General features: G+C 41.0%; 2 protein-coding genes across 2 annotated transcripts; one reads left to right on the top strand and one right to left on the bottom strand.

Annotated features, from left to right (window-relative positions):
* Positions 1-3,812: 3,812 nt before the first annotated feature.
* ftcd (formimidoyltransferase cyclodeaminase) lies at positions 3,813-10,096 on the bottom strand. The gene is made up of 14 exons (XM_070930485.1): positions 10,043-10,096; positions 8,931-9,114; positions 8,713-8,841; positions 8,363-8,451; positions 7,833-8,012; positions 6,981-7,118; positions 6,448-6,579; positions 6,305-6,366; positions 5,750-5,876; positions 5,507-5,668; positions 5,029-5,072; positions 4,314-4,452; positions 3,974-4,069; positions 3,813-3,896 (listed from the first exon to the last, which is right to left on the bottom strand). Exons 1-14 carry the CDS (start codon positions 10,094-10,096, stop codon positions 3,813-3,815), a joined length of 1,620 nt encoding a protein of 539 aa, XP_070786586.1.
* A 2,153-nt stretch (positions 10,097-12,249) lies between these two features.
* On the top strand, positions 12,250-24,115 carry adgrg7.1 (adhesion G protein-coupled receptor G7, tandem duplicate 1). The gene is made up of 19 exons (XM_070930922.1): positions 12,250-12,283; positions 13,218-13,874; positions 15,651-15,788; positions 16,047-16,487; positions 16,894-16,998; positions 17,161-17,273; positions 17,498-17,638; positions 17,809-17,897; positions 18,391-18,565; positions 18,949-18,961; positions 19,189-19,302; positions 19,524-19,711; positions 20,909-21,061; positions 21,215-21,327; positions 21,959-22,317; positions 22,868-22,949; positions 23,164-23,322; positions 23,650-23,806; positions 23,909-24,115. Exons 1-19 carry the CDS (start codon positions 12,250-12,252, stop codon positions 24,113-24,115), a joined length of 3,438 nt encoding a protein of 1,145 aa, XP_070787023.1.
* Positions 24,116-24,685: the final 570 nt, after the last annotated feature.

Raw genomic sequence — 24,685 nt, 5'->3', positions numbered from 1 at the left:
AAACAGGATGGGAGGTAGACCGTTCAAAAGACTGGCTCATTTTTATATTTATTTATTTTTAAGAAGCCAGCCTGGGGGTAACTCATTTTATCCAGGAAATAATCACTGGGAGGAATGATAGGGTAAGATTTGGATTTGATATCTTGAATTATTCTGAAATATTGATTATAATTTCATTTGGCATGTGTGGACTAGATTTTAATGTCTGATCTGCATTCATTGTAAACATTCCACAAGGTGGCGCCATATCCCTCTGCTTTGACAGTGAGATCACAATTTTGGATTTACCCTTTGTATAAAATGTGTGTGTGTAAATAAAGCTACCATGACTTATGTTATTGATGCAACACCTAAAAAAACTTTGTTCAAATGAAGCGTGTCCTCCCCCTTCCTGAGACCGCTGCATACTGAGGTACTAGAGTTGTGATGTTCATGAACAAACTGAATCTATTGTAGTGATGTGTCGGTCGCGAACGAGCAGGTTCAAAGAGCCGGCTCTTTTAAATGAACGATGGGAGCCGGCTCCTGTCCGCTACCGAGCCATTTTTTTTTTTTTGTAAAGTAATACAAGGCAGAATGATATCGATTATTGATATTTGTGCCACAGGCTCGGACAATGATGCTTACCTCGTTGTTAGGCAACGCCCTCTGCACAGGGCTCGCACCAGTCTGCAGGCAGAGTTAAGTTTCGTTTTCCCACCTCTCACCGTGATCTACAGAGACGGCAAAACAGCTGATTGAGCTCGTTTAACACAGTTCCTGTGCGTCACTGACAGCAAAACCACACCTACTGTGCCTGTGTAGCTGCCTTTAAAGTGCCTGCTTCAGAGATAAACAATTTAAAGCATATGGCTGCCTCCCGTGTCCTGACAAGACACCCCATATTGTTCGCAAATTTCCTAACCAGTGGAGCTTTCCTACAATATTAGAAAATGTAATTTTTACTTTTAAAGCTGTACTTCAGTACGAAGTATGACTTATGATTTGTGTACACATATATCACTTAAATTATTCAATAACATAATATTGAATAGTAAAACAGCGCTAAATTTGGCTGAATTATAAAAGGTATAAGTGGTAAAATGAAGAGCCGTTTGGGAGGCGAAAGAGCCGGCTCTTCTTGATGAGCTGAGCCAAATGATCCGGCTCTTTTTTTAAATTCCCATCACTAATCTATTGACCGGCCTGCCTCTGAGGCACTCACTTGAAGGCAGTGTGGCCAACTGCCATATTTGCATATCAAATAAGCACCGCACGTGTACTCTGCTGCGCTCCTCACCTTGTGCCTGTTCTCCATCTCACTCAGTGGAGTAGCAAAGGAGGAGCTTGTGTGTGCATCTGTGTGAAACACAGCAACAACAAAAAAAAAAAGAAAAAAGAACGGCTCGCAACTGCGACTCGGTTCCCATCGTTCGTGTTAAAGAGCTGGTCAATAGATTCGGTTCGTTCGTGAACGTCACAACTCTAATGGGAGGGGTGTTGTTGTTCAGTCACTGGAGGCGACATTTTGGAGCTCAATTCAACGTCTAACATCATTTATTTTTTTCTAGCCTGCACAATGACACGATTCATCATTTCTGTTTATTCAATATTAAATCCAATATTCTCTCTTCTTTACACGCCATCAAATAAAACCTGGAACAGATTCAGAGGAATAGGAAGTGAAATATTATTCATGTTTGTTTATATTTCTGTCGAAGCGAAATAAAGTGCAGCTGACTCACTGATGCTGACGTGGCGCACTCTACTGGGGACATTGTTATTAGAGTTGTATTAATGACTGCTGTTAACCACACTGTGACGTCTTCAATACAAACTTTCATGCTGCATATTAATCTGGATGGAACATCATGAGCACATATTAATCAATACTGAGAGTCAGACTGATATGGACTATATGACCTACCCTCATGACGTCATCAACACTGATTAGCACATATCGATCTGAATAATAAGTGTGACTCCTTCAGTGTACTGTATTGTTGTAGTGACTTAGTGTGACCACTGGGGGGCAGTAAATACATTGTGAGTCAGTCCACATCAGTCATGTTCAGAAGCAGGGACCTGCCACACACTGCCACCAGTTTTACCAATATCATAGTCCAGGACGTTGGCTTTGGCCAGAGAGATGACCTGGTCTTCTACTGTTGAATGAAGCTTCCCCACCCGACTACACCAACGCTACTAAACAAGTTGGAGGTGTTGCCTTCGTCTATGAGTCTATTTTCAATTTGAGCTCCAGTCTTGGTGTTAAAGTTCTTTGAGGGCCTTGTATTAAATGACTTTGTCTAGGGCAAAAGACTCAGATTACTGCACCTTGTGGTTCTCTTAGACCACCTGGTCCTTTGAGAAGGTTTGAGAAGAATTTGGAGAAGTTTTCTCAGACCTTGTTAGTCATTGTGAAGAGATTTTTATGATTGGTGACGTCAGTATTCAGCTGAATAAGGCCTTGGAGCCTCTAAGTGAAGCCTTTCTGGCTCTTCTGATACTTCTGGTTTCACTCAGTTTGTGCATGAACCTCCTCCCTGCGGTGGAAACAGCCTGGACAGCATCACATCTTTCTCTCTGGACGTGTTCTTCATGAACGGATGCTGTGGATGTTTGAAGATGTATTTGAACTATCTGATGTATGAGGACTTTTGATTCAGAGCTCAAATCAACTTATTAAGTTGTTTAAAGAGATTTTGATCTGATTTGTCTTTATCTGGTGGAGAGATTCAGCAGCACAGGGAGCTCACACTGTTCATTCAGCCTGACACATCAAGTCCCGCCTTACCAATTCTGCAGTCATTATATCTGAAAGAAGTGGGCATTTAGGAGGCAGCGAGGGTGCAGGTGCTTCATGGGAAATGTAGGATCCAGTGTTTCTGGAGTTTGTTCCGTACGAGAGACTGAAAGTCCGGATGATTTGTTTTTAATCTGTTTTACACTTCATGAAAATATAAAACTAAATGGCAGGAGGACTCCTTTAAACACCAGACTCCACACACGCTGATATATTCATGTCATCGAATGCAGCTTTACATAAATCCTCTGTTTTCTATTTATCATAAGAGAAGTGTCGTTTATTGAGTTGATTTCACAGTTTGGTCCCACTTTTAATCCTGAAGTCCACATCACCAGAAAACATCACCTTGTTTATAAAAACGCAATATGATATAATTGAACTTCTGGTTTGATTCATGTTTATCTTGATTTATTTGTGTTGTTTTTATTGATTAGTTATATATTACACAATCACTGCCTCTGTGTCTTGTAAAGATGTGGTTTTCAATGAAGGTAAATAATAAGAATGATAATAAATGTGAAGCCTGAGAGCTGCTTTAGCTTCCTGTTAGCAGTTCAGTCTCATTTCTGTCTGAAAACATGTAAGTGAGAATATTCTAACCTTCCTGTAAAACAAAATCTACTCATTTCAAAAACGAGTCTTGTTCCTGAAACTCAATATATAAAAGAGATTCTGAATTCACTGGAAGATTTTTCATGAAAATAAAACTCTGCAGACTAAAAGGACCTGGTAGGAAGGAGATGTAGGAGATGTAATCCTAACCCTAACCCATAAAACTAAAGAGGCAGGAAGACTCGTACAGAGATGCTATCAACACTGTGATGGACATGAAATAAAGACACATGAACCATGAAGCTACTTAATAAAGCTGCAACCACAAGTTAAGTCAACTACGAGCCCCAGAGTGCTTTGCTGCAAGATACATTCAATCAGAGAGCGTCACATTCTGAGGTTAAATGTTGTAGAACTGGCAGATAAATTCAGATGTTTGTGGAAGTCTCTGCTCCACATTCAGCTTGTGCTTTTAGTTTCTGTCCTCGGCAGCATGGAGGACGGCGGCGGCGCTCTCCTTCGCTTCCTGCAGCAACGCCACCGCTCTCGTCTGAGTCTGCAGCACAAAACAACAGAACCACAAGCTAAGGATTCATAATTAGACTTCATTTAAACAAACGCAGACGCACTTACGGCCATCTTGAAGGCGTCGTCCGTGATGTCTTTGAGGTTGATGGTGACGTTGTAATACGCACCGAAAACAGCCGTCTCCAAAGCTTTAGCTGCCACCTGAAACCACACAGGCAAAGCAGGACTCTGAATTACAGGGATGGTTTTATTTCAAGTTTGATTTTCTTTAGGAAATGCAACCAACATCAGAGTAAACCAGAACTCTGTATTATTATTATTATTATTATTATTATTATTATTATTATTCTAAAGCAAAATGTACAAAAGCAACAACAAAGTTACTGAACTTCATGTTGTATTTCACTAAACTAAGAATCTGATGTTGAATCAGTGTTTGTGTCACCTGAGCGTCTGACTTGCAGGCGATGTTTCCGTAGACGACCATTTCCTTAAGAGATGGCCAGAGGACGCTGATCCTCTCAGCCAGAGCCAGCGGGACGCCGACCGCTCGCTGCAGACCCTCCTGCATCGCAGCCTCTCGCCTGACAGACAAACATCAGGGTTCATGTTAGTGTTTACTTTCCCTGAGTACATTTCAAACTAAATAAAACACTCAACACACTTTTCTGGAGCCATAACTTGAACTATCAGGCTCCAGAAAATATAAATAAATCAATAATCAATAAATAAAAGTCACTGAATGAAACTAAATCAGCCTCATCTCACAGGATAGGATGCAGCGCTGTAGATTAAACTACCCAACAGTATATGAAGTAGTTGAAATGAGCTCAACCTGAAACATCTACAGCAGTAAAATGCAACAGACACATTAATGCAGCAGAAATATGAATCCAGAAACATCAGATAGAATAGAAACACTGAAGGGAACATTTTACTGTGATCCTGACAATACTTACATACTTTTACTTCAGTAAAGCTTTGAATGCAGGACTTTTACTTGCAGTGGAGTATTTTCACAGTGTAGTACTTTTACTTACTACTACTGGTCTGACAACAACAGTTAGTAAAGAGTATTTCTAATATCTGCTTTAAACTGTCGATATGTCAACATAATAAATATAATAAATCTATCTGGAGCTTCAAACTGTGTTATGCACCTTTTCATTTCCTCTGCTGTGTTCTTTGGCAATTTCAGTGCCGCCTGCAACAAAAAGACACATTTTACCAACAAAAAGACACATTTTACCAACAAATCTTAAGAGAGGAATTCACAGATCACTTCACCTGCATCAAGACAGCAGCTGCCACCATATTCTTTAATATTTGAGAAAGTGGTCGTATTATATTGAAGGACTTTATATTTATGTATTCACAACATTAGATATTCCTTTGGTCTCCTGCTGAGAGTGTTGCATTATGTGTTGTCTTTAGCCTTATTGTTGCAAGGCTAGCCACTTCCTGTCCTTTTATAGTGAGTCTCTTAGAGTCAGTCAGAATCAAAAGTGTTTGGTTAGTCCAGTTTAACCTGCGGTGCTTTGAGTTAAATGCTAACATCCGCATATTTTACTCAAATTCACCTCCTGCAGTATTTTTGCCTCCCCGTAGCGTGGAACTGGGACACATCGAGTGTCTCACCATGTAGCTGTTGAAGGCGGACGAGTCGGCGTCCACCATGAGCAGCAGCTCGTTCATGGCCTGATGAAACGGAGGAATCAGCCTCCTCATCACACTGTCCAGGTTCTCAAACTGCCTCTTCCCATACGTCATCTGACCCACCATGGCGCCCAACGCCGCCCCCTGCAGGACAAAACACAAAGTTATCATGGTTTTTTTTGGAGATATTAGACTTTCTTGTGTAGAACAGAGTTTTATTCGTACCAGAGCAGCGATGGCAGCAGAAACTGATCCTCCACCGGGAGCCGCCGTCCGAGCTCCGACACTCTGAACAAACTGCTGCAGAGACAGAGACACCAGCTGGCTGTCCTCCTGTGACCTCACCATGTACCTGCACAGGTACCACAAACAACCCTGACCTTTAACTTTATATCTGTTTATGAGAGACAGTCACTGCCCGGAGGAGAAAACAAACAGGTGACATGTTGGGAAAATACTCATCGTCAGTCAGTGTCAAAAAGGTTTTATTACATTTAAGTCCAAATCTTGACATAATGTCTCATAATTTGATTTAAATCTCACCATTTTACTAAGTCAAGTCAAAGTTTTTATATTTTGATCTATTTTGAGCATTTTTATTTGTGTCATTCCCAATTTTACTTATTACTTTCTAACTTAGAAAGTTAACAGACAAACTGCTGAGCTTGTCTCTACGTGATGCATGAATAAAGTTCAGTTCCTATAAATAAAACATGCTCAGACTCCAGAGGGTTAATAATATCTGTGTTCATGTATAAAGTGTCAGAGGCAGAAACTCACTCTATGATTCTCTCCTTCGGGTTGAACGGACCGAGAGAGTCGAGGCCGAGTTTACTGATCACCTGACGACACAAACAGAGAGGCGTCGGATCTTTGGGAGTTCACTCAGTTCACTTATTATTTTATAAAGACTCATCTCTGACCAGCCGGACTTTGTGCTCCTCCTCGATGATGAAGAGTCGGTCTCTGTGGATGTAGAAGTCAGCGGAGTCCAGCAGAGCCTTCAGGGGGATCAGACCCACGATCTGAGAGCCGACTACAGGCAGCTTCAGGTCCTGAACGCAACAACACACGATCAATAACACAGTACTGTATCAACAACACACGATCAATAACATGATCAATAATCAATAGGAGATTCAGTTATTGAGTTATTATGATTATCAATATAAATCTAATGGAACAATTGATCCTATTTGTCTGATTATTATTATCAAGTGTATTATAATCATTTTATACTATTGAGTAAATAAGTACTTTTATGATAATATTTTATTATTTTTATTTATTATGCATTGGTATTTTGTTACCTTACAATATATGATATACTGTATACTATATACTGTATAATTTAATATACTGTATACTATATATACATTATAGCTAGTGTTAGCAACTCAGCTAATGTTAGCAGAAACAAAAAGTGAAGCTTGGAGACTTTGTGTTGACCTCTGACCTCAGCGTCCCTGCAGATCTCCTCGTACACAGTGTGGAGGGGGGTCAGCTCGAAGTCCAGGATGTTGGTGGACACCTGAGCGATGTTGGCCTCGTCCAGGTACCAGCCCATCCCCTGCACCTTTTGCAGCAGCCCGGGCTGCTCCACACACAAGGAGGGGTCACTAAAGGTCATGTTGAGTCCACCTGAAGATTACTAACTGGACTGGTCTAGGGTACTGGTTCTACTGGGTTTTGAATACGTCTTACAGTGTGTGGGGGAAATGAGGTACTTCTCCAACTTTTAAAATGTACTTTTTAAAAATCCCTACAGACCAAAACACATGACTTATATATATATTACAAATAATACACTTTCTCTATGAAATCCAGATTAATTATTATATGAAACAGTGAAGCTGAATAATGTCAAGAGGATTTATTGAGAAAGTTTATTAATTGTCAATGTGAAAAGACCCATTTACTTTACCCCTAATGTGACCTTTAAACAAAATATCATGATAATAATAATAACAATAAATATAAATAAACTGAGAGACAAGAGGGCGTTTGGTAGTTAGTAAGTAGTAAGTAGTGAGTTTGCAGTAAGTAAGTAACACTCAGTAGTAAACAGTAAATAAATAAGTAGTAAGTAATGAAATAGTATGTAGTGGTCAGTATAAATACTTCAGTTTAGTAAGTAGCAGATAGGTGAGACAGTAGTTGGTAATGAAGTAGTAATGTGTATGTTTCAGTTTATAGCGTAAAGAACTCTGAATTAAATACTGAAAACAAGTGGAACTGACTTCAGATCCAAACAGACTGAAGCTACAAGTTGAGAACTGGATAGTTGAGTCAGACTCCTAGCATGCACCTGGTCTTTCCCTCGGCCCTGCTCCCTGACGTCCAGAGCGATGCGGTGAGCCTGCTCTTTGGTGCCGATCAGGTTCACGTTGTAGGCGATGAGGAACTTGCGAGCGCCGGTTACCGTGGCGCCCCACGACGGCACGAACACGGCAGGGCCGAAGTCAGGGGTCCAATCAGCCCGCTTCAGCTGGAGGAGAGGAAAAACAAAACATCTGTTTCCTTCTTTCAGTTAATCAAACCACAAAGTCTGACAACCAACATGGGAAATAAAGTTTCAGATTTCTTTTGGAAGTTGTTTTGGACGTTTTCCAGGACTTTTATTTTGAAACTTCAACACAGATATCAAATATCTTGCTGATCAACTCAGATTGATTTTCTCGAGATTGTTTTGTCATTCATGTTTCTTGGTGAACCCTCTTTCACTCAACCAGCTCTACTTCCTGGTTGCCTACATTTCCCACAATGCCTCTCCTCACTACAGTGAAGAAACAGACACTAAACTTCTGAGCAGCAGCTGATTGGCTGCCGGTGTCTCACCTTCTCAAGTAAAGCTTCGTACTCTCCGGCTCGGACAGACGGAAGACTTCTTCTTGTTTCTTTTCGTGCTGCTTCTCCATAAAGATAAACTGTGGATGAAAAAGTGATTATTAGCCATGCTGCTAATGTGGCTCTGGATGCTAATGTCTGTCAGTAAACAACTTCCTGTTGTTGGTGATGATGTCAGGACACCAGGCTCTTCCTGTCAGTACTGTGGTCTTGACTATGATAATATTAAGCTATGTTCCAACACACCTCTTGCTACAGGAAGTCAGTTATTCACATGAAGTCCATTTTCTTTCATTAAAGTGACCATGTTTTCATGAATCAGCTGTAATGCGGTGTCTCACCGGGCACATGCAGCATTTCTCCCAGTTTCTGTCCGAAGACATCGGCACAGTTGACGCAGTCGTCCATGGAGACATTCTGGACGGGGATGAAGGGACAAACGTCCAGCGCTCCAGTCCGAGGATGCTCACCTGCACAGGTAACACACACACACACACACACATCAGGTATCTCCTCTTATGTAACCCTTCCTGGTGTATTGCTGAGCGGCGCTGCTGACCTGAGTGTTTGCTCATGTCGATGAGGCTGAAAGCCTGTCGGGCCGCGTTCAGCGCTCCCTCCACCACGGCCGCAGGAGAGCCGACGAAGGTGTAGACGGTTCGGTTGGTGGAGGCCCCGGGGTCGACGTCCAGCAGGCTGCAGCCAGAGGTGCCGGAGATGGCTGCAGAGATGGCATCGATCACCTGAAACACCAGAAAAATGATCTCAGCTGTCACATGTGGTCACATCCTTAAGGATTCATTCATTCCGTTTCTCGTGTTTCACAGTTGAACTTGACTTGTCTTCTGGGTGTTTGCACGGCTGTAGTCAAGACCACTTTATCTATCTGTCTATTTTAGTCCAACACTTGAGATCCCGTCCTAACAGGACTACACTATTAGAGATGGAGGACTGGGGATTCTGAGGATTTTGTCCTCCATCTTTTACAGTGTAGTCCACACCAACAACCCCTTACATGGACATGTGAGGATTGTTTAACTTTATTCTATCTGTTCAGACTATGTTGAAATGGAAATAAAACATTGAATCTTAAAGATGAGTCTGAGCAGGTGGACATCAAGTCATCAAATCAGTGTCCACTTGTTAATGATGTAATGAAGTGAACAAACAAATCCATCTGGACTTGGTCGAGACCAAAGACTGTCATATCTCGACTTGGTGGCCACGACAGAGATGAGTCAGAGTAAACAGGAATTATTCGAGACCCGAGTGCGGTTCATCTGTCAGAGAACACAGGAACACAGTTGTTGAATATTATGAAAAAGTATTTACAAGGCACACAAACAAACAAAGGAGTTTAAAAGCCCTGAAATGTAAATGCAGTTCAGATACAGTAAACTGCTTTCAATCATTGAGCTTCTTCACCTTGAAAACAGCAGTTTGACAAAACAAGCTCAACTAAAGGCTCACAAGCTTTTTCACTGTACATTAATAATGTCCTTTTATCTGCTTACAGCTAAAATCACGAATTACATGTTGCATTCTGCTTTGAAATGATGAATACACACCTGTTGTGTAACCTCGTGTTAATTAAACGAGGCCACACGCAGGTTTCGTTGTAAAAACTTCCAGATTGTGAAGAAATAGAAGTTTAAATATGAAATAACCAACCTCTTTGTTTCGACCCTCAGAGAAGTTGGGGACACACTCCACCAGCTGAGCCATGGCGTCTGCAAACTGAATGAAAAGCACAAGAGTTCAACCTCAAACTTACAGTCTGCAGGTTCAACGTCACCCCCCCAACAAACCCACAACCCCCGACATTCTTCTGTAAACCAGCTGGTTCAATCATTAACAGCTCTACAGCAGGTCGCCTGACAATGATTATTCCGACTCCTCTGCACAAACACCGTCTCTACTTAGTTATCAACATGGCTAAAGAGAAACAACAGTGTAAAGTGCTGCTGTAGCGCCCCCTACAGCAGCAGCTGATGCTCACTGACTGACAGGTATCTTGATAATTTATGAAAGAAAGAGGAGAATCTTTTCTGACCATCCTGCTCTCTGTCTATTGATGTATCGGTCGATCCTCCTGAGGCCAGAGGTCAAAGTTCACGGTCTGACAGATAAACTCCTCTCAGTGTTTAACCACTGTGCATTCAGTGACTTTATTTTAAAATTTGAGAACGTTTCTGAGCCTCCAGAGAAAGAGAAAGTCTTTCCAACTGGACTGAAAACATGAATTCAGGATTTAAGCATCAAAAATGAACAAACATGTTCTGAATCTTAAGAAAACGGTTTCCAGAGAATCAGAGTGTTTATACTGAAGAGAAACAGTCTTTTAACTTCAGTCTCAAACTATTTATATAATACAGGCACAATGTAAAGTATAAAAGTTAAACTGCAGCTTAAACTGTGGAATCTGGGTCAGGTCAGATTTGTTGAATTGTTGGAATTTGTGGAATCTGTGATGAAGTAGAGGTATAAATGAAGCCACACTTCCAACCAGAAAGTCACAAAAGAGAAACAGCGACTGCTTGTTGACACTAAATCAAACTCACATTGAAGTGACAGATGGCAGTAAAGTCACAGCTAGTTCCTGGTTCCTGGTTCCTGGTCCCTGGTTGCTTGATGCTTGTTGGGGTTAAATATTTGAAAAAGGTATGTCACATGAAGCCAAACTCCAGCAGACAGTGAACGGTTAATCAGTGATCAACTGGATATCTGACAGCTGATTGGTTCAGACGTAAAACATTCAGTCCACCTCATTGTTGACTCAGGAGGGCCGAGACTGAGAGATCGTCAATACAGTATGTCAGCGGCTTTTATGTCTCAACGTCTGCTGCGGTTTATATTTTAGGCTGAAACACTTGTTGTCTAAAGAGGTGCTTTGTTGTTTCATTTGTGTGATTTCACTGTTGAAACAAGCTTGAAGTACAATAAAGTTACTTTATGATCTATCTAATTCAAGGGAACTACTCCAGCTTAAAGTGCTCTGCTCTTCATCAGAGGTGGTGTTCATCAGACGTACATTTACCAAAACTTAGTCCTCATACCCGAAAACACACAGAAAGAAAAAATCTCACCTTTATGTGACTCGTCCAAGTAACTTTTGAAATGCGGCACCTTTGCCTCTCTCAGGTAGTGAAGTAGTCTCATTGCTGCCCCCTGTGGTCAAAAACATCCCCTGCAACTCCAGTTGTAGCTGGTGTTTTAGCCATGTTAGCAGCGCAGCTTTAGAATCCTAATTGGGTTTTAAAGTTGTTGCACAGTGCAACATTTTCAACAACTTTAGTTTTATTGTCAGTGGCTGAGACAGTTTCCCTTTTGGTGATTGATCATATTTTTCAAATCAAACAAACAATCATAAAACTTTACAGAAGCTACAGATTTGACATTCAGGCTTCACTCACTGATTCGTGGTTGTTTTTGTGTCTGATTTCACCTCCAATAAATCAACAAATTAAACTTTATTGATACAGCACCTTGCATACTGGTAAGTGTAGTTCAAAGTGCTTCACAGGTGATTTATAAGATTAAAAAATGGTTTAACATACACAAAAAGTAAAATATACAGACATACAAGATTAAGATGTGATCAAAAATGATAAAAGTGGAATAAAATAATGAACTTTGATTCCAGATAAAATCATGTGCCATCAGACGTGATTGAGTCGAACAGTTAATAAAAGAACTTTGAGCTGCTGTTTTATGATTTCATTGTTCCCTCTTTATGATGCACAGTAACTCAGCTAAATATGATCACACTGGCACTTCCACTGTAGCACAGCTCAGCTCAAACACCACAACATGAGTAGATTGAATAAAGTGGACTGTAAAAGCACGCCAACGTCTCTGATCTGAAGCTGTTAATCAACATGGACTTCTGGTTTTTGCTCATTTTCACTTTGGGTAAGAAAACTTCAGTTTTTATCTTGGTCGTTTCAACAGGACTTTGCAGCTGTTTGTAAGTTAGAGTATTAGTTGGTTTAGTTTCTTTATAGCTGCAAAGTGATAACTGAAGTGGAAAAATGTAAGGCTGGGCAATTTGACCTAAAATACTGAATATATCACAAATAAGTGCGCTGATTAATTGTTTTAACTTCTCATTGTAAACTGCTCTCAGTTTAATTTAACTGGATTTCGGTAATTCACTAAAAATTGCAATATTAGCAAATTAATTTTCAGAGATTCATAATATGAGTTATTTTATAAATGTGGGTTATTATTGACATTATAAGAGATAACATAATCTAAAAATATTCCACCTAACAATTTATGTGCATCCCCTTGTTGCCATAAATTCATTTGTGTTACAAATTAAAAATACGAGAATAACTCATTGTTAACCACACTAGCAGCACAGCTCAATAGAGGTCTGTCAGTCCACCACTTCAGTCCAGACTGACACATCTAAACAGCTATGAGATGGATTGTCATGTTATTACAATCCATCCCCTCAGGGTTAGGTTTGTAATAACTTTGGTGATTTGGTGACTCCTCATCCAGCGCCATCATCAGGTCAACATTTTAACAGTTTGATTTATGACCAAACACCAAGTGTTTACTGCTAATTAGCCGCTAACTAGCTAAACTAAGATGGTGAACATGGCAAACATTATACCTGCTGAACATCAGCATGTTTACATTGTCACAGTGAGCATGTTAGTATACTGGTGTTAGCATGTAGCTCACAGCACTGCTGTGTCTAAGTAAAGCCTCACAGAGTTGCTAGCATGACTGTGGACTCTTTGCCTTGTTTTAAAGTTGGTGCACAGTGTGACCACCACAATAACAACTTCTTCCTAAAAACTAATCATTGTAATATTTATGTGTCTCCTCACAGCTGTTCCTTTGGCCACCTCTAGAACTGGAGCACAGTCCACCACAACATCATCAGCATTTAATATCACTGACCAAACCACCAGCACCACCGTGTCCCCAATACCTGCTACTACCACAACTGCCATCCTTGTTCCTACTACTACTACTACTAATACTACTACTACAGTTCCCTTTACTACTACTACTTCTAGTACTACGACTGTTCCTTTTACTACTCCTACTTTGACTACTACTACTGACCAAACCAATGCTACGGGACAAACCACTACTTCTTACGACCCAAATACTGCTACTACCATCACCAGTGATTTGAACAACACAACGTCCTTTCCCAAAATAGCTACTACTTTACCCACTGCTTCAGACTTCCCCAATACTACTACAACAACTACTGACCTAACCAATGCTAGTGACTTCCCCAGTACTACTGCTATTACTACCAGTGCATATCCACCTAGTCAACCCACTTCTATTTATAATGGTACTACTCTACCTACTCAAGAAGAAAGTACTACTGTAACCACTGTTCCAGAAGATACTACTCAAATTCCAGAAGGTACTAATCTAACTACTGTCCCCCGTGGTACTACTGTAACCACTGTTCAAGAAAGTACTACTGTAGTTACAGAAGGTACTACTCTAACTACTGTCCCCGGAGGTACAACTATAACCACTGCTCCAGACGGTACTACTCAAACTCCAGGAGCAACTAATCTACCCACTGTTCGAGAAGGTACTACTGTAACCACTGTTCAAGAAAATACTTCGCTAATTACAGAAGGTACGACTGTAACCACTGTTCCAGACAGTACTACTCTAACTCCAGGAGGTACTTATCTAACCACTGTTCAAGAAGGTACCACTGTAACGCAAGGAGGTACTAATCTAACCACTGTTCAAGAAGGTACCACTGTAACTCCAGGAGGTACTTATCTAACCACTGTTCAAGAAGGTACCACTGTAGTGCAAGGAGGTACTAATCTAACCACTGTTCAAGAGGGTACTACTGTAACGCAAGAAGGTACTAATCTAACCACTGTTCAAGAAGGTACCACTGTAACTCCAGGAGGTACTAATCTAACCACTGTTCAAGAAGGTACCACTGTAATGCAAGGAGGTACTTATCTAACCACTGTTCAAGAAGGTACCACTGTAACTCCAGGAGGTACTTATCTAACCACTGTTCAAGAAGGTACAACTGTAACGCAAGGAGGTACTAATCTAACCACTGTTCAAGAAGGTACCACTGTAACTCCAGGAGGTACTTATCTAACCACTGTTCAAGAAGGTACAACTGTAACGCAAGGAGGTACTAATCTAACCACTGTTCAAGAAGGTACTACTGTAACTCCAGGAGGTACTAATCCAACCACTGTTCAAGAAGGTACCACTGTAACTCCAGGAGTTACTTATCAAACCACTGTTCAAGAAGGTACCACTGTAATGCAAGGAGGTACTAATCTAACCACTGTTCAAGAAGGTACCACTGTAACTCCAGGAGGTACTTATCTAACCACTGTTCAAGGTACCACTGTAACGCAAGGAGGTACTAATCTAACCACTGTTCAAGACGGTACCACTGTAACTCCAGGAGGTACTAATCTAACCACTGTTCAAGAAGGTACCACTGTAACGCAAGGAGGTACTAATCTAACCACTGTTCAAGAAGGTACCACTGTAACTCCAGTAGGTACTAATCTAACCACTGTTCAAGAAGGTACCACTGTAATGCAAGGAGGTACTTATCTAACCACTGTTCAAGAAGGTACCACTGTAACTCCAGGAGGTACTAATCTAACCACTGTTCAAGAAGGTACCACTGTAACTCCAGGAGGTACTTATCTAACCACTGTTCAAGAAGGTACCACTGTAATGCAAGGAGGTACTAATCTAACCACTGTTCAAGAGGGTACTACTGTAATGCAAGGAGGTACTAATCTAACCACTGTTCAAGAAGGTACCACTGTAACGCAAGGAGGTACTTATCTAACCACTGTTCAAGAAGGTACCACTGTAACGCAAGGAGGTACTAATCTAACCACTGTTCAAGACGGTACCACTGTAACTCCAGGAGGTACTAATCTAACCACTGTTCAAGACGGTACCACTGTAACTCCAGGAGGTACTAATCTAACCACTGTTCAAGAAGGTACCACTGTAACGCAAGGAGGTACTAATCTAACCACTGTTCAAGAAGGTACCACTGTAACTCCAGGAGGTACTAATCTAACCACTGTTCAAGAAGGTACTACTGTAACGCAAGGAGGTACTAATCTAACCACTGTTCAAGAAGGTACTATTGTAACTCCAGGAGGTACTTATCTAACCACTATTCAAGACAGTACTATTCTATCTACGAGACCAGAGAGTACTGTCCTACCCACCGGATCAGAAAGTACTTCAATAAATATTGAAGTAACAACAGAAAGTCCAGAAACTACTAACAATCCCAGTACTACTACCGGTTTCCCCTCTGATACTACTAATGATCTCACCTCTGGTACTTTCTACCCCACGACTGGTCGAAACACTACTATGTATAACCCCAATACAACTACTACCACCAGTGATCTGAGCAATACCACTTATTATCCTAATGCTACTACTACCCCTACAAATGGTACTTACGATCCCACCATTGATCTTCCTAATACTACTTATTATCCCACTATAACTGCCACTATTGACTCAAGCAATCACACTGAATACTTCAATACTACTAGTATTACTACTGAACTGACCAATGGGACTGACTACCCTAGTACTACTATCAGTGTTGATCTAACCAGTACTGCTTACGAACCTACCTTTGGATCAACCGATGGAACTACTTCTGCTACAACTCTTACTGATCCTCCTACTCCTCCTACTACTACTCCTCTTACTCCTCCTACTTATCCTCCCACTACTACTACAACTCCTCCTCCTACTACTACTACTGCTGCTACTCCTCTTACTACTACTCATACTCATCATCCTCCTCCTACCACTACTCATCATCCTCCTCCTCCTCCTACTACTACTCATCCTCCTTCTACTACTACTACTCCCACTCCTACTACCACTCCTACTACTACCACTCCCACTCCTACTACCACTCCTACTACTACCACTACTACTCCTAGTACTACTACTACTCCTTTTACTCATCCTCCTCCTACCACTACTACTCCCCCTTCTACCACTCCTCTGGTTTGTGATAATGGTGGGATATCACTGAATGGTGTCTGTATCTGTCCTGATGAATGGACTGGACATACATGCTCTGAAGGTAAGTCAGGTTTAGCAACAGCAGTACATTCCAAAAAAAAAAAAATGTTCTAATTATTTAAATTACTGAAAGCTGTTTCTGATTTTTTTCTTGAGCTGATCTAAAAATTGGGAAAGCCCCCATTTTTTGCTTGAGGCATTTTCAAATCCCACAATCTTGTCTTTGCCTCAGTTCGAGCTGCCCAGAGCAAATTTGCATCTGTTTGCTTCCACTCGATTCTTTCTTTGACTTTATATGAAATTGCGCCCACTCTAAAATTTGCCTCGTGTTCTGTCTGAAGAAACTTTCAGACTTCTTGTTTACCCACTTCTAACATGCACTCAATCAAACATCAACACCTGAAGCAGATTATTATTTGGTCAAAATCTTCAAAAACGCAGCTCATCTTTTGTTAAACTTCTCTTAGAAAATTTCTGCCGAGCACAAGAGTTGGTTGGATTCAAATTCCCACAAACACCCATCGGCTGGTTTGCATATTCTGAGGAAATCTGTCCGAAAGGAACAAGTGGTGGTAAGTTTCTTCCAACCATCAATCTACATATACATCCATCAAGGTATCAGTCCAATTACTGCCATCTCCATCAACCTATCAATCTAACATCCATCCATCAGGTATACCATAATATACTGGTGCTTTTGTGTCCAACACTTTAACTTCCATCTTTCTATCCAGCTGGTAAACCACAGGCTTCAACCAGATGTTCCACCAAGAACGGATCACAGAGTTTCGACCATCCACCACAGGTCCTCCAGTGTGACCAGACGCTCAGCGACTTACAACAAAATGTGAGAATTACATATCATTAACAGTGAAGAAAAGGCTGAATGTTCATTTGTTAAAAACAATCACAGACACCACCAGTTCCAGATTTACCTGGCCTAAATATAGGAGCGGATGTGCCCACAGCTACCTTTCTACATCTTTACTAAAACTAAAATGCTTGGCTATCAAAGATAACAGATTCAGAAAAGGAATTCATGAATGAAAGCAAATGTTTTTCCTCTCTCAGCTTACCAGCCCAGCTGATTTAGAGATGCTAGCGACCAGCACTCAAATTCTGACCTCCAAACCTGAAGAGCTGACGGCTGAGAACGTTACAGCAGCGGCTCAGATCGCCAACACACTGTTGCTGTATCCTAACGCCACAGAGGTACAAACTGTCACTTCACACTGTCACAACAAACCAGAAGAAACTCTTAAACCTGAGTTTCACTGACACTCTTAGATCCACTGGATATATCAATCACTCTTAAGATATATTTTGCTGCACCAAGGATACTCATTGAACGGGTGTGTCCTGTGTTAATGTTTGTATTGCAGACTGTCAGGGTGGCAGCAGTAGCTACAGTCAGCCAACTGCTGAACGCCAGCACACAGTACGACAGCGAGGAAAACAATGCTACCCTGGGGTAAACAAATCTTATGTCTGTTATAATTACTGCAAGGGATCTGCCACTGCCAACTTGTCCACATCTCATCATATGTGTTCCAGGTAAAAAATGTCAGCCTTTACTGACCTATGTTAGCCAAAAGTTGGGGAGAGAGGTTTTCAGATGACAGAAATGCGTTGGATTTTAGCTGAAGTGGGGGATTCAGGAGTAAATCAGGGTTTAATTACCTTGAACATGACATGAAGTGTCCATATTTGTTTTCAGGCACAACGCTATTTACAAGTCCCACATCAATGGAACACAGCATTACACCAGCTTCATCTGTAATTAATAAAAGCCTTGATACTCACAGGAAGGTCGAAGGCGTCTAAAACTTAAAGAGCAGTTACAGCAGGGCCTAAAGTCCAGTTCAGACTTCAATTTCACACATCAAGTATTTTATCCTGCAAATTTGATGACGTTAGTATTTCTATATATTTATGTGTATTTTGTGTCCCCTCTTTGCATCCAGCCTCACGGTGACCCTGGACCAGCTCTCTGTGAACCTCAGCCAAAGTCTCAACACGTTTCAGAGTCAGGTGGTTCAACCAAACCTGGTGATCCAGTCGGCACAAATCCTTGCTGCTGACACTCAGGGAGTCCAGTTCACCTCTCTCTCAGGTCAGTGTAATGAAACAGAAATAACAGTCGCTTCAACTTCTCTTCCAAGAAAACTATTATGAAATTATGGACCCATGAAATAAAACAACATTAAAGTCTAAATGCTGTCTCAAAGCTCTGTCCACACCACCAGGATGCCCATTACTTAATACGATATTCTCCTGCTACGGGTTTGATAACAAGTTTGAGACAGTCGAAATTAAATCTTGTGGTCGACATGATGTGATCTAGTTTAATTAGTCCAAAGTCCACATCAGGGTGCAGCTGTGGTGTTATTTAATCTTCTGGATGAAGAGTTCAGTGAAGCTTTTTTTATGGTTTTATGATTTGAACAGTCATTATTCTGCTTTGTGTCCTGCTCTTTGTTTTTTCTTTTATTCTCTTGTCACGTGCTGCTGATCTTTTCCAGCATTTCAATAACAGTAGGTTTGATCATTAAGTGTCAGTTGGACATTGCGTTTCCCAGTCGTAATCATAACTTGAACAGTATTTAAGTCAAAAACTGGTAATCGTAGTTACTCTGATATGACATGTAAATATACAGTCAGATTGTGAAGTAAAAAATGAACATTTATAACTTTTAGCATCAGAGCATTTTGTGTCATCTTTTAAAGTCAACATAATCAACTCTGTTTCTCTGTGTGTTTAGGCACGTCTGGCAGTTTCGTTGCCAACCGAATTCAGCTGAACACCAACACGTCAACAGTTGTGGTCGAAAACGGGTTCATAGCTGAAGCCCTGATATACGTACGATTCCCACCGGGTGAGTTTTCTGCACTCAGTGAATTCACAAACTGGTATAACGGCTGAAATGATTCAATGAAACAAAACTACACAACAGCACTTTTTACTAGTTGGCTGTTTAAAACAGAAGAGGAGAGCTGTGGCTTGTTTATTATTTTAGCAAAAAGCTACCTGTACACAACCAAATTCTACAAATGTTCTACTAATAACAATGTAGATTTCTTTCTCTTGCGTCTGAAGAAGCTGTCAGTAGTCGTCAGAAGCCGTCGAACGTCTCACTGGGTTTCGTCCTCTACCAGAACGACCGTTTCTTCAGGTCGAGGCGCCACAGACGGGGACGGGCCACCATCAGGGTCCTGTCGGCCAGCGTCAAAGGTCAGGAGCGCAGTGTGGTGCCGCAACACGTGGATATGCAGTTCAGACCAACAGTAAGAAAAGCAGCTTCTGTTAACAACTTTTGAATGTATATTAATATATTTAATGGCCTGTTTTCAAAGTCTGATACTGTGAGCTATAACTTGAGCCCCTATATTTATTTACATTTAGTCACATGGTCTCCATTACAGCAGCTGAATCAGCTGTTAGCAGCTCCTGTCTGCAGTGTCCTCATGGATGGACGGACAACTATCACTGATCACTGAGACACTGAAGGAAACTTAAAAACAGCAGGATTCTCAGGCAGGTTCTGCAGCGTCTTTCCTCTCTGATTTCTGGAGGTTTATTCTGATGGACATCAGAGATGATGATCTCCTCTGGAAGTGGACGTCACAGTGAATCTAAAAATATGTGTTTCAATCGGTGTGTTCAGATTTGGACTGGGTTACGGATTCGGAAAGGAGTGTGGTTTTTGCATGCATGTGTCCCTTTCACCTCACACAATATCTTTACTTCATATATATTTAATGATTGACTTTTTTATTTGCAGTGTCACTAAATACTGAGATAATACCCAATAATGTCACCGTGTGTGTGTGTGTGTGTGTGTGGGTGTGTGTGTGTGTGTGGGTGGGTGTGGGTGAGAAGTCACAGTTCGTCTCAGTTGAACTGTTAATGGTTTGTTTTTATGGCACAGATAAACCTACTGGTGACTCATCATGACAGTGGCCACTGTGGGATTATCTCCTGTTGATGTGAAACTATAATTGGTGTAGAAACGCGATGAGATAATGAGGTTACTGACTGAAACAGGACTTCTACACTGTACACCCAGAGTCTGCTGACTCTGAATCAGATTCTAGAAGACCTGTTCTTATATTCAGTCAGGTCTTCTAGGACAGAGCTTCACAAGATAAATCTGAGGGGTCACAAGATGATCAGGCTGACTAACGACTCTTCTCATTATCAGTTAATGTGTTGGTTATTTTCTCCATCGGTCGATTGTGTCCTGGTTCTTTTGTTTGTTGTATTTGGCTGAAGAACAAAGATGTGGACAGAGACGGATCTGCTCATGCACAGTTATTGAGCGTACAGTGACATGCAGATCCACACAGATGCGTCAAGGATTAGTTGGTCTTGTTTTCCTCACAGGAGCTGATGTTTGATTTTAGTGTTTTTTCTTCTTTCACAAGGTAAAACTGTGTAAAAGTATCAGTCAGCTAGAGAAGTTGTATCTGCTGCTGTTTCAGATGATGAACGGTACGTCCCTGTATGACTTCGCCTGTGTTTTTTGGGACTACAGCCTGGAGGACTGGAGCACCGACGGCTGCTCTAAAGGAAACGCTTCGGACGGAGTCTTGAGATGTTTCTGCAACCACACCACCAACTTCGCTGCTCTCTGGGTGAATAGATCAAGTCTGCACTGACATGAGACTGAAGCTTGTTTTGTGGCTGATGTTGAACTATTAGTGGGACTTAACATGTTAATGAGATGATTAAAACTGAAATTTGTATAATTACCATTTGGTGTAAACTTGATGCTGTTTCTGTTTCAGTCTTTCAGAGAGAAATATGAATACGCAGAAGCCCTGGATATGATTTCTATTGTTGGACTTTCTTTTTCTATTCTGGGTTTGGTTGTAACGCTCATTCACCACATTAAAGAGAAGTAAGACATTATGCATATATATATATATATAATATATTGTTATTGATGATATAGAAACACTTTTTCATTGTATTGCTGGTGCTGCACACCAGAAAATACTACCACACAATACCACTCTTTGGTCTGTCAGTTCTTGAAGTTAGCATTTAGGTTAGCATTTCCTTTAGCACTAGCTTTCCTCACCGCCCCTGATTCAGGTTGTTACTTTCCATCCTCTCGAGCAGTGGTGGAAACTATCCAAGTACATTTACTCAAGTGATGTACTTAAGAACAATACTTTATACTTAAGTACTGCACTTTTTACTTCACTACATTAACTTTATTTCAGGGCAGGGAGAGACGTAAGGCGTCGGTCACAATTAGAATCAAAAATCTCCCTACTTCTCAGAGTCATAACTCAGTGAAGATCCGAACTCACAGATGTGAAACACATGTTGAATCATTCAGAGTGACTTCCTCTTTCAGAGGAGATCATCATCTCTGACGTCCATCAGAATAAACCTCCAGAATTCCGCTCAGACACCAGAGAGGAAAGACGCTGCAAAAGCTGCCTGAGAATCCTCCTGTTTTTATGTTTCCTTCAGTTGATTCTCAAAATATTTCAACTTTTTCTCAAATCTTCTCTCTCTAGCTTTCAGAGAAACTCTCGTGGGGGGCAGAACAACAGCAGCTCCAGAATCTCTCTGCTGTGTATCTACATCAGCCTGCTGGCCTTCATCATCACCTTCATCTCTGGAGTTGGAAACTCCAGCAGACAGAACGATGCTCCGGTGGAGGTCAATGCTCTAACCAATAGCATCCCGGACTCCGATGAACACGTGGAGCCGGACCGGGGCTCGTGCTCTGCGGTGGTGGCTCTGCTTCACTTCTTCCTGTTGGCCACCTTCATGTGGAACAGCGTGTACGGCACTCAGCTGGTGCTGCTGGTCCGGACGATGCGCCTCAGTCTTCCTCCATACTGGACTAAAGTCAGTCTCGCTGTGGGATGGGGTACGAGATTTAAAGATCTCTTCTGTTTTCTGCTGTAATTCTGTTGTTCACATGTGTTTTTCTTTTATTCTTGTACACTGATGGTATATCATAACAAGAACAATAATAATAATAATGATAATGATAATAATTGTGGTAACACTTTAGTTTAACTCCACTATTTATCATTTACAATCAGTATACAAACATGTATACTTCTGTTTGTCCACAGGAGGGGTTATACTTGTTAACAAGTACATTAAGAAACACTTAAATCTGCTTATAACTACATTATAGCGTATACTGGTTGTTTTTATTTTATTAGAGTATCCTGACACATAAAACTGAATTGTTTTTACATTGTTCCCTTTGGACAGAGACAGGCTAGCTGTTTCCCCCTGTTTCCAGTCTTTATGCTAAGCTAAGCTAACCAGCATACAGACATGAGAGTGGCATCAATCTGAACATCCGATTCGACATGACTTCTCTGATCTTCTGGAAGAAAATATGTGACTTGTTTTTTGATTAGATATTGAATCTAAAGTCATTTGAACTTCCTGTCTCCTCTTAGGAGTCCCAGCCATCGTCATGGCGATCACACTGGGAGCCACCTACAGGGTTGACAGTCCTCTGGGATACAGACAGGAGGAATTGTGGGTCAATTAGATCATTTCATGAATTTATTATCCAACACCTTTTTCACTTCACTTGTGGAAGAGTTGAGTTCTTCTTTAATAGTCTTCAAACTTTGGATCTAAATTTGAATTTAAATAAGTTCTGTGTGTTTGATCAGATCTTGTACGTCGCAGGTTTGACACGTTTAGTTTCTGTCTTCAACACAGTTCATATGTTTTATTTGTTATTTAGTTGCTGGCTTGCAGCTCTGGATAAGGCCAAACAGTTTAACTTTGGGAAGCCGATGTTTTGGGGTTTCCTCCTTCCAGTCGGTCTGATTCTTATCTACAACATCGTACTGTTGGTTCTGGTCTCTCTGACGACGTGCAGCACAGACCCCAACCTGAAAAGGTAACGAGATGTCTCATTATCCGTCCTCTCTGACGTCATCTCATCAAACTGTCATCTCAATCGCATGTGTTCACAAACTTCAACTTTTCAGAAACACCAGTATCTTAAAACAGACAGAATAAGACGGATCGCTGCACCAAAATCAAGAAACAGGACTTGAAATTCACTGGGGGTCATTTCTGAGGAAGTATTAGGGCTGCTGTTGAATCACGTCACAATATTATGAGAATAAAGCTGTAATATTTCGAGAAAATAAACAAAGTTTGTGAAAAACACTTTTGAAATCCTTTTCTGTTTTTAATTCACCAACTTGTTTTTGTCGAGCAGCAGCAATCGTTGGACTTTGAGGAAGAAGTTCCTCATCAATTTTTCTCTGGCGGTCTTACTGGGTTTGTCCTGGACTCTTGGATACCTGGTGCTTGTCACTACAGGACACTCCCACCTGGTCTTCAGCATTGTCTTCTGCCTCTGTACAACTACACAGGTGTGTTGGTTTTGACCGTCTTTTAGAATTTATATAAATATGTTATTGAGTTTGGAATAAATAAAGAGGCTAACCTTTGTCTTCGTGCTGTCGTGTTTTCAGGGGTTTCAGATATTCATCCTCTTCACAGCCAGAAAGTCGTCCTTCAGAGCTGCCGTGTCCCGGTCTTTTCAGTACGTCTCGTCCGTCAACATCCAGCTCAACAACACAACGTACAGTCTGTGGAAGACCTCGGGGAGGACGACCAGCTCCGAGTCCTACAGAGACCTGAAATACAGCGACAAGTTCGCCACCAGAACCCAACTCTAACCTTCATAATGAAGAGACTGATGTACTCAATCTCTTCTAAAAGGAGGAAAGAGAAAGGGTTCTTAAAGCTCCTCTGATCAATATTCTTGATGTTAACGTGGATCATGGATACTTTAAAACACCCGATTTTCATCACCTTTCGTCAAAAGTCACAGCTCTGAACTGAATCTGAACCCACAGACATTAACAGCAGCCTCGCTTGTTTTCGATTCTGATTGGCTGCTTGGCTGCACATCCTCAAGACTTTAGAAGTAAACGTTTTGTTTAAGAGTAAAACTCTGAAAATAGATCTGCATTTACTTTGAATATCAAGTAACCGCTCCTCCACATTTAGAGGAACTCATACCTTCTGATGAAATACAAATATTCTGTTTGATTTTAGCATTTCTTTGTAGCTTTTTAATCTGAAGATCAGTGAAAATCATTACAATAATTTGCATAATTTCACTTTGAAACTGATGAAAATTAGTTTTACTACAGACTCAACTTGAAGCAGTAATGCGGTTTTGCCACGAGATGGAGGCAGAAATCCATTTCTCAGAAAGCTGAGCAACAAAAACTTTTCTATTT

This window comes from Enoplosus armatus, chromosome 24 (assembly GCF_043641665.1).
Source record: "Enoplosus armatus isolate fEnoArm2 chromosome 24, fEnoArm2.hap1, whole genome shotgun sequence".
In the NCBI taxonomy this organism is placed as follows: domain Eukaryota; kingdom Metazoa; phylum Chordata; class Actinopteri; order Centrarchiformes; family Enoplosidae; genus Enoplosus; species Enoplosus armatus.
Note: the sequence above shows the minus strand (reverse complement) of the source record. Positions and strands in the feature narration are given on the sequence as shown.

Coding starts and splice junctions, on each gene's coding strand:
- ftcd (XM_070930485.1), bottom strand. CDS start 10,096: ATGGCTCAGCTGGTGGAGTGTGTCCCCAACTTCTCTGAGGGTCGAAAC. Junction 8,452..8,712: donor AGAAATGCTGCATGTGCCCG/GTGAGACACCGC, acceptor TTTCATCCACAG/TTTATCTTTATGGAGAAGCA. Junction 5,877..6,304: donor CCGAAGGAGAGAATCATAGA/GTGAGTTTCTGC, acceptor GTACCTGTGCAG/GTACATGGTGAGGTCACAGG.
- adgrg7.1 (XM_070930922.1), top strand. CDS start 12,250: ATGGACTTCTGGTTTTTGCTCATTTTCACTTTGG. Junction 13,875..15,650: donor TCTAACTACTGTCCCCGGAG/GTACAACTATAA, acceptor CAGAAAGTCCAG/AAACTACTAACAATCCCAGT. Junction 16,999..17,160: donor TCCGAAAGGAACAAGTGGTG/GTAAGTTTCTTC, acceptor CTTTCTATCCAG/CTGGTAAACCACAGGCTTCA.